Source organism: Lingula anatina, chromosome 7 (genome assembly GCF_051362555.1).
Source record: "Lingula anatina isolate TDL-2025a chromosome 7, LinAna3.0, whole genome shotgun sequence".
In the NCBI taxonomy this organism is placed as follows: Eukaryota; Metazoa; Brachiopoda; class Lingulata; order Lingulida; family Lingulidae; genus Lingula; species Lingula anatina.
In genome coordinates this window covers 1,139,377-1,149,069 of record NC_141773.1, presented here as the reverse complement: position 1 = coordinate 1,149,069, position 9,693 = coordinate 1,139,377, and the positions used below count along the sequence as shown (strand labels likewise).

Below are 9,693 nucleotides of genomic sequence, written 5' to 3'. Positions count from 1 at the left end.
GAGGAGATAAACAATTTTAATACTTGAACTGAAAGGCCAATGCCAATATGCTTAGAATAAAATCACGGGTAGACACGTGACTGGGAATTTTTTTCAGCTTTTGCGGAGACCGTGTCAAAGTACTGCAATTACATATTTAAGCTTTAGGAAAGGGAACATACATAACTTAATAAATAAAGTAAAGCCATAGAAGGTCAACCATGTTCAATGAAAATCGACTTCTTCTGCGTCGGATTTAATTATTTAAAATCATAATAATATTCTTCTACCCTTAAAGTTCTCGGCTCTTCTCGAGTAATAGAAATAATAATAGTAATAATATGTAGTCTTAGCTCTCTGAAGATGCGTCTCAACAGTCACCATTTACGCTAAGTCATTAAGCATAAATGTTATCGCTGTTACTGCTCTTACTGAAGATTGGGAATTAACTTCTTTTTAAGTGTACGTATAGTTTTTGGACCAATTAATAGACTGGGAAATCATCTCTATTGTAGAGAGTTTTCATTCATTCGTAAGAATGACGTCAATGAATCTGTGACGATAGTAACAACGTGGCGTCAGTGTTAGTGTGTCCTGTAATAATTCCTCATTCTGCGTTTCGTACTAAAACAAAGAGAAAAAGAAACATGTTTTATTGCATATCAAAAACGTTTCACTTCAAAGAGTCAATTTCATGTTAGAAAAATTTTGCCTTTTTTGTTTCAAAGAGGGTACATATGTGAAAAAGTTGTGTGTCCATATATTTTAACATTACACGATGCAGTGTTACCTGGAACGATTTTAATTACGTCAACGCACCTGATGCATCTATAATTTCCCTCCATGTCAACTTTCAAACACAGCGTCCCCTCACCGATCAGCAGGATAGGAGGGTCGTCACCGTCCCCCGACGAGTCCGTAAAAGACGCGGGATATCTCGATGGTTGACTGGCTGGCAAAACTAGAAAGAAAATAAAAGATACTAAATTAATACCATATGGAAAACATTTAATTTTCGGGCAGTTATACAGGCTTTTTAAATGGATTAGGCGTTTACTAACACTACCCGCAGATCTTTTAGCACTAACACCCATATTGACCATAAAACCCACGCGGGTAGTGCTAGTAAACGCCCAATCCGTTTTATAAGGCCTGTTATGCAATGTATTCAAGAGTGCCTTCTATCATCACTATGCCAGCAAATATTCTTATATACTGAAACGGTTCTGTGTTTAAGATTTATACCACTCGCAAGCCACAACTGTTTTTTATACTGCAGTCGGCTTGATCGAAATAGTTCTAGAAAATAAGGAAAGGTCGAGATGCCCTGGAATTTTATCATTTGTGACTTAGTCATTGCCTTTTGTGGAACAGACACGGGGGCAATTTATTACTATAATTCGCTGAAAGTGAATTGCCATTTTAAATATAAATAACCCACAATTACGTCAACATTCATCAGTTACCATCTATATAGAAGGCGTCGTAATCCACTCCGTACTTTCCGAGGTCCAGTTTTACACTGAGCTGGACAATTGGCCGCACGCCGATTCTTCTTTCAATAATCAACATGCATTTATTTGAAAAATCTCCCTCTCAAATTTTATCTAAATGATGTTTTTTACACGCAATATTTTTGGTTCGTTTTTTAGCAAAAATCGGAGAGTGATACTGCTGAAAATATAACATCAGAACCAATCCCTTCAATTCGCCAAAAAAGACGTAGTAAAATCCTTTATGAATATTATAATATCAGTATTAATATCAAATTTGCATAAAGCTATGGAAATTAAGCCAACATTTTACACCGCTCTACGGCAATGCATGCAAATATACATGTGTACGCATGCATGCAGCATAAATTCAAACAGGAGTCTTTTTTTTCAAATATGTTTCCTGATCAGATTAAGAACGGTACAGCTTACCAGGGGGACGTATCAATTACATCCCGCAAAATCCACTGTGGTGTGTTCATAATATGGTTCGTTTCGAGATATAAACGACAATGGTCCTGCGGGATGTTTCAGATCCTCACCAATACTACAAGCAATTGGAATTATAGCTATTCTAATCTGGTCAGATTTGCTCATTTCATAATACTCAAAAGAAATGGCTCTCGTTGGCGGTATTGTACGCATTTTGAATTCGGACATTCTCCATTTTCAGAGTCTATTTTGGTATTTACAACAAACCATACCCAGTACTTCTAAACTACATGCTTGTAGGTCAGTCATCTAGTAGTAATTTTGTACGTAAATAAAGTTCTTAAATTTATTACTGGACTTTCAATTTAGACACCTATATGCATCGAGACTGAGAACAATTCGATGTGAATCCTCAGTAAACCGACTGCAGTTTTCGAAAGGAAGATGCAACATCGTAAATTAGACTGAATTGTAAGTCCCATAGTAGATTAAAAGACATATACATTTAGGGTATTTCAGAAGTTGGCAACCCTAACGACCGAGAAATAAATTGAACCTGCCAAAAACTGAACAGGGAAATCAATGGTTGAAAATGAGTTAATCTGACAGCGATGTCTGGTCATCCAACATCTATTTCTCATACGTATTATAGAACGTATTTCTCATATATATTTATAGTTATGTGAAAAATACTATAAATCACTATATCGCGAGCTGCCGGAAGACATTTTTTGCAGCTCTTTGGAAATAGGCATCACATTCATCATCCGTTGCACAATACAGATACTTTTTTCGTGGATAAGACCTAGACCATACACAGTTTTCATCTGCTAACAGTAATCCTGCTTTGTGCAGTTGTGGTCGGCAGTAGATAGGCTTATATATCTTCCATTGGTCAACGCATTTTATCACAATTTTGATTTTCAAAACAAAATGGCAAATCTACCACCCCCATGGCAGGCCATGAGACCCATAGTAGTGTTGCAAAATGTCCTAAATAATTTCCTGCAGTGAAAAGAGAGGGGGGAATATTGCCACGCCTTGTCTCAGCACGGATCAGGATACGACAGTGACATAATGATTATTAGTGCAGGAGAAGAACGATGCTTCTAATAAGGTTTTTGCCAACCTGCGGAGATCTCATTTTACCCTAGAGTCTTCTATGATACGCAACGAATGAAGTACGACATATCTTTTGCAAAAATAATAAAAAAGCATAAATTTTGTTTTCACACAAGAAAGATAATTTTGAATTGCTGCAGTATTTATGTTATAACAGCGCACCGTAGAGATCTTTAGCACCATCTGTGGTTTCTGAAACAAATGAATTGAAAAATATCTTTAGAGAATAAAGTGACGTACGAAAAAGGCATGTTGTTTATCACTGTATGTGGCTGGGGAATAGAGCCGCCATATGTTCCTGCTTTCGGTAGTGGGCTGCTCTCCAATCTCTTCTCTTAGGGCCATTGTATCGTCCTCTACATTTTCTCTCAATTTTTTCCCTCTCTCTCTCTCTCTCTCATCTATATTTGTTAGCGTGAAATTATACTTTACTTAAATATCTTTCTATTCAAACTTTTAATATATGGATGGCAATACTATCAACGGCTATATCTCTTTTATGACGCTCAGTAGCAGAGAATTGGTTAAAGAAAGACGCCTGAAGGTTGTAGAGCAGTCAGGGACACACAAAAGACAGGATCGGAATTTGCTCAACAGATGAAGCTCGCATGGACAGCTGATTTCTTTTGAAGTTCTAACGACCGATTCTACAATCGCCGATCAACTTTTGATGTGATATCTAAACTGATTACTGGTTTGTTTGTGTGCACTAAGAATTCCAGGGCAACGCATCATCGTGCTCACTACAATAACGTTGTCTGTATATTCCCTGGACATTGAGTCATTTCAGATCCTTGTTTCAGAACAACAATGGCTTCCTTCTATTTGTAAAAACCACGCGGGGTAATAGTGAAAGCGACTCCGTGGAGGCCGCTTCTTCAATGCCGGTAGATTACCTTCATGGCAACCTGACGTCGCGCTATTCAAGGAAAGCCCCGAAAGGGTATTACCCTCGCTTTTCACTATCGCGTGTCTTTATAAGTTGGAAATCAAAGCAGTACGCCAATTATGCCCAAGGTGTGGTGATCAATTTTTTGTGCACCAACCTTATTTTCAGGTTAGAATAATATCAGGTAAAAATATACTTTGGTTTTGGTTGAGCTGCCTACGACTTCTGAGGAGGTTCCCCGTGGACCATAGTGAAAACTTGTCAAAGCATATTTCGTAAATATCAACTTTCACGTATAACTCGGGTAAATCTCCTGCTATTTATTGTTCCTCCCCCGGGACCCCGTCCAGTCATCAGCGCGCTATTAGCGCAGTCCCCTGAGACTCGATATCTATGAAGTAAAAGGCTATCCGTTTAACGCTAAAGCAAATTAAATCGAAACCAGAGATTTAATTAAGGATGTATATTGGAAGTAGGAAACACATTTCCCGACCTGACGCAGCCGGTGTATGGATGTCATCATACGCTTGGCCAGATTTCACTGCTCTATTGTCAACACCGCCGCACGCTGGAGCGGGCACGCATAAACGCTGGGACCACAGGTGCGGGTTCGGCATTCATTAACGCCGAGCATGGGTGGCTGGAGATCATTGAATTAGATCGGTAATACAGGCATGAAGTATCAAATGAGAATATGTCTATCGGGCCATTGTATGATTGACAGGCTAATTTGCGTCCCATTGCCTTCTTGGTGGTTCGCTCTGGTTCTGATGATGGTAGGCAATTGGGAAGTCGCTTTGGGGATCAGACACCTATTAGCTCTCATGTTCTATGTATCACACACGTGATTCACGTGTATTTAGAATAGTGTGACGAAAGACCAACTTGGTTTAGGTTTTAGTGGTTTGGTGATTCGTTTGATGATGAAGGATTTCCAATTGCTATGACGAATTGATGTAGTCCGACCCCTTTTCTCCGTCATTTGAATCTCATTCAGAAAAAATATACCAAGTAAAGAATTCCGTTTGTCAGGTACCAGTAATTACTGAACTATGGGTATTTGGGACATTTTGGAACATAAAAGTTCGACACAGTCGTGCCCCTTTGGCGCTGCAATTTTAAGTTGTGAGTATTTTTCCACCCACACACGCCGGAGGCACGATGCAACATTTTAAAGGCTAGATTTCCATCCTCATTAAATGGTACAGAACATTAAGAAATAAACCAAGACTGTCTTTCATTTAATTGTTTGGTTCTGCTGGGATAGTGCCAGAGTGATTCCTGCCTGATCTGTCCTGTCCTTGAGCACGATGTTATGTCTAAAGTACCCGACAAAACAAGTGCTGTTAAGTAACAAACACGACTTATTTCCCCATGATAAGGTAACACGCGAAATAGTCATTATGTAACAGAATTCAATGAAAAAATTTTTGAATCTACCGCAGATGCTACGTACAACATTGTTTAAACCCGTCCCGACCACAAAACAAACCACGTTCGGTACGGGTTTAAAAGAAATCTATTGCGCTCTAAGTTTAACATTAAGATATTTAATTGCAATTCATTGAATCAAAAATTCAAAGGTACCCCGTGCTCTTTAACTGTCTTAAACTGTCTTTCTATCTTTTCTTTTAAATCTGACCATAGCGTTGTTATAGAAGTGGGTCATCATAATGGAATTAATCAAAACGGTGTTGTTTAGCGTTTTTTCAGGCCTAGCGTAACTACCGATATGCACACGTTCCTTGAATACATGTACCTTACCTTTTTGATAATAGGTTTGTACTTTGTGTGTGTCCATTCTCTTGCCGAAGCGACCCTGTGGTCTCCAGTGCTGTGGCCGACATCGCCCAAATAATCCCAACAGTATCACAAGTGTTGCCACAATTAAAACCCGGGTCAAAGAATTCATTGTCTGGAAAAAATAAATAAATAAAACTTCACTTTTTAACCCGTTTATGCTGATATCTTCCATATCAAATAATTCATTTCTTTTTCTTTCTAATCTCATGTAAACAGACAGCACCATTAAAAGCAGCGTAGACGGCCAACAATTTTTACATGAAACATTATAAGCTGAACAAATCATTACCGTATGTACGGCGTATTAATTAACACATTCAAAACACGCTCATTCTTTGTGTAACAAAACCTTGCTTCTGTAGAGATCCAAATCTTGATTCAGCTTATTGAGAATCAATAAAAGATAATGTGTATATAAACTATAAACTCCATAACAGCCAAAACCATAAGGAATCATCTTTCCTATCTACTCCATCCGCCACGTGTACTTTAAATAAAACCAAACCTTGCTTCAGCAATGAATAACCTCTTATCTTCTTTACCTCCATTATTCAATCCAAACCTCTTCCCGGCAACTGCCAGTCTACGAGACTTCAGTGCCATTACCATGAAGTTTATGATGTGACCAGTAATTATATCGCCAGTCTAGCTGGTGTATAGCCCGTTCGTCTCATTCTCTTTAAAGGTCAGAGAAACCCGGCACGCTACTCACACGTTAAAACAAACAGCTCACGCCAGACTGAAATCCCAGAAACTCTATTGCTCGTGTCTATTCTTCACACCCCGAGGAAGCGGGGGGATTAATATGGCACCAACGTTGTCAAAGAGCGCAAAAGGTGTATCTTAATATCAGGGTGTTTTTATTATTTATAAAGTTATATCAGGTGAGGTAATGGTTAACGTGATGTATCATTCATTCATCAACGTTCTAGAATTAAACTTGGCGCCAATTGTGGAAATAAATTAAAGAGGTGAACGCAGATGAACGTCTGAATCATAAGGTGTTGTAATTATCTGACAATATACAAAATATAAATATAATCTCCGCGTTTTAATGAAGTGATTCAAACATACAGGGGAGAGAGAATTACTATTTTTAAACTCAGTTTTGAAACCGAATGAGATCATATTACCTGAATTCAAACTGAAAAATAAAGAAAACAAGTACGAGAAAGTCAGAGGCTGGTAGTGGTTCCGTGTTAGAAAAAAGGTAATATTTGAAAATGTTAAATGGTTCAGTATAAGAAAAAAGGTAATATTTGAAAATGTTAAAGAAAACGTGAACTCGGTGACAACTCCGCTTCAGTATAAGCTTTAATTATAATTCCACTTTTTTCTTATTCTGCTAATGAATAAACCCTTTACTCTGAGATCAAAGAAACACGTAATATTATTTTTGGAATGTTTGCCACTGGTCTTCAGGAAAGGCGCCAAATGATTTTTCGTTTACGTGAAAATTTTTTTCGCACTCATTTCCACTGACTATCAGAAAATAAAGGGAACATGCTATATTTACATCTGTTGGCTAATGTTACTGGTTCTAAACCTTGATGAACTTTTAGTTGTTGGCTAACATCACGCAAAACAACTTGAAATGAAACAAATGAGTTTTGCCAGTACAGCATACAGGAAGTTATTTCGGTTCTCTGCTCCTACATGGCCACGTAAGTTTATTCTCACCAAAGTCAAAGTTTTAATAGCTATCTACTTGTTTTACACATGAGAACTCTAAAGAAGGTTTTTCTTTTATTAGAGATCCAGAATATAATTTACTCAGGTTTATTGACTAACAGAAAATGAGACAACCACAGCTGTTTTATTAAGGTAATTCAAGGCCAACCCCTTCTGAACAAAGGTTGTTTCTCTTTAAATCGGATTTAAACAAAGGCTAAAAGCTCTGGTCATATGGCCTTAAAAGGCCACATTTGGCTTAATTTCATTTGTCGAAAGGGCCCAGTTGAATATTAATCAAGTAAATGCAAACAAACCTATCTGTTTTTGTCTCATATATCAATGGAATCTCTCACTCTACACATTTAGCCAACACCTTGATACATGAATACAGCGTTTGAAGCATTTGCATGCAAGTTCTTGAAATCGTAAAAGGGCTACGGAAAATTAGTCCATTAGTCTGATCAATAAGACTGATCATTAGCCGTCACCAAAAGCTTTATGCAATAGATACAAAATAAAATTTGAGGATTTTTAACCTTAGCACGCGAATTCTTAAAATCAGAAAGAAATTCGGGTAAATTAAGTCCATTAGCCTTATCAAATTTGATAATCGCGAATTTCGATGGAGAACATGAACTTGGACGTAAGCGTGCGGGGCAACTCAAAAAAAAAAAACAAAACTAATTTACCATGAACTAAAGCTGAGTAAAAGGCTTAATGATCTAACAATAGAATTAAACATAAAACTTAATAATGAAAAATCACTGAAAGCAATATCATATGTGGCCTTGATTACAAAACATGATGGTAGTGCAAAAAAAAAAAAAAAAAAAAAAAAATAGGAAACGGTGGCCCCAAAAAAGATGAAAGCACTAAAGTTACTAACTACTTTAATGCAGTGTATCAGACAAGTTATCTTTAAAACGAAACCACTAACTTCATAATGGTCGTAATTGATGAAGACCAATCGGAAAGGAGAGATTTGTATTCGAAACAGGTATTCCGATAAAAGGAACTAAAGACAATTACAATCGCGGTTTGATAGAAAATACCTGGAATGGCTTTTAGTCTTCTTGTCGTTTTTCAATTAAGACTGGCCAACATTTTCCTTCCCATGATTTTAGAGAGCTAACATACCCTTTGTACAATTGTAATTCAATTATCAACCCTATTTACACAGCAACGAATAAACTTTTCTTAAAATCAGAATTAAGTAAAATAAACATGTACTTGGAGAAAATACGAATATTACTACATTAAAATACTACATTAAAGTGACATTATTTTAAAATGTATCTTATCTAATGGCATAATATAATAGTAACTAATCTTTCATCGTCCATATTCACACAGGTTAATTAAGGCGTGATTTTCGATCAAATCCTTTTGCCAACAACCGCAGATCATTCATTCATTATTCAGATAAAACAACGACTTGATACCTGTTTGCGACAAAGGTATAATCCTCTTGGTGGGAGTTCTGAAACCAAACAGCTTTTACCGTTCTTGTAGCAGCGTCCGCTGTAAGTGGACCTTTTACACTTCAAAATCGTCGAAATGTTCAGAGAGTATTGTACCAAGGTGGTGATGCATTTGTTATTTTTTTGCCATGGTTTGCAGTTCTTCTGATCCTTGAATTATGCGTTTCAGTCGACAAATACGTAACAGCTGCAGAGTTATTGCATCAAAAGATATCTCGTATGCTGCACATGCAGAGTAGTTTTTTTCCCGTGGATGAGAGTTCCGCTATTTCTTCTCCCAGTAATGAGCAACGGCACAATCCGCCGTATTAAAAGTCTCGGTCCACGCACGTCTGGGAAACAAATGACCGTCGATTGGCAAACGCTTACACTAAAAAGTCACTCTTCAAGTTCTGTGTAGTTTCCAAATTTACTCTCCTTCGTAACTCGCCAATCTCATAGTTGCTCACTTAGCGCACTTCCCTGCGTGGCACGTGAAATACCAAAGGATACTTAGAACGCGTTAAGAGTTAAATAGACTGCAACAAGCATGAAGGCGGTAATTACCGAAGTGTCACAGAGGTGAGGCCCCGGTAGGTTTGCGGTTGCTTGAAGAACATATATTTATATATTGATTCGTCACAGCGACTAACTCACTGATGCGGAAGTATTCTTTTTTGCGCATGCTGATTGTTTGCTTGTCTCTAAACAGTAAGTCTTGCTAAAATAGGAATACTTGTATTAATGTAAAATTGGTACATTTCAAATGAATGAATTTAGTTTCCAAGTGAGGTTCTCGTGTCGGTTTTGCAATGGATTAGAACATTTTTACTCATCGCTC

At 37.5% G+C, this 9,693-nt stretch overlaps 1 protein-coding gene across 1 annotated transcript; it reads right to left on the bottom strand.

The window, feature by feature from the left end:
• On the bottom strand, positions 1-9,449 carry LOC106159887 (uncharacterized). The gene is made up of 4 exons (XM_087018011.1): positions 8,835-9,449; positions 5,680-5,830; positions 799-940; positions 1-603 (listed from the first exon to the last, which is right to left on the bottom strand). Exons 2-4 carry the CDS (start codon positions 5,825-5,827, stop codon positions 564-566), a joined length of 330 nt encoding a protein of 109 aa, XP_086874137.1. The 5' UTR covers positions 5,828-5,830; positions 8,835-9,449; the 3' UTR covers positions 1-563.
• Between the last annotated feature and the right edge of the window lie 244 nt (positions 9,450-9,693).

Excerpts from the sequence above, each read along its gene's own strand:
- LOC106159887 (XM_087018011.1), bottom strand. The coding sequence starts at position 5,827 with ATGAATTCTTTGACCCGGGTTTTAATTGTGGCAACACTTGTGATACTG. Across the intron at positions 941-5,679 it reads ACAAACCTATTATCAAAAAG|TTTTGCCAGCCAGTCAACCA; the intron begins GTAAGGTACATG and ends TTTTCTTTCTAG. Across the intron at positions 604-798 it reads GGAAATTATAGATGCATCAG|TACGAAACGCAGAATGAGGA; the intron begins GTGCGTTGACGT and ends TCTTTGTTTTAG.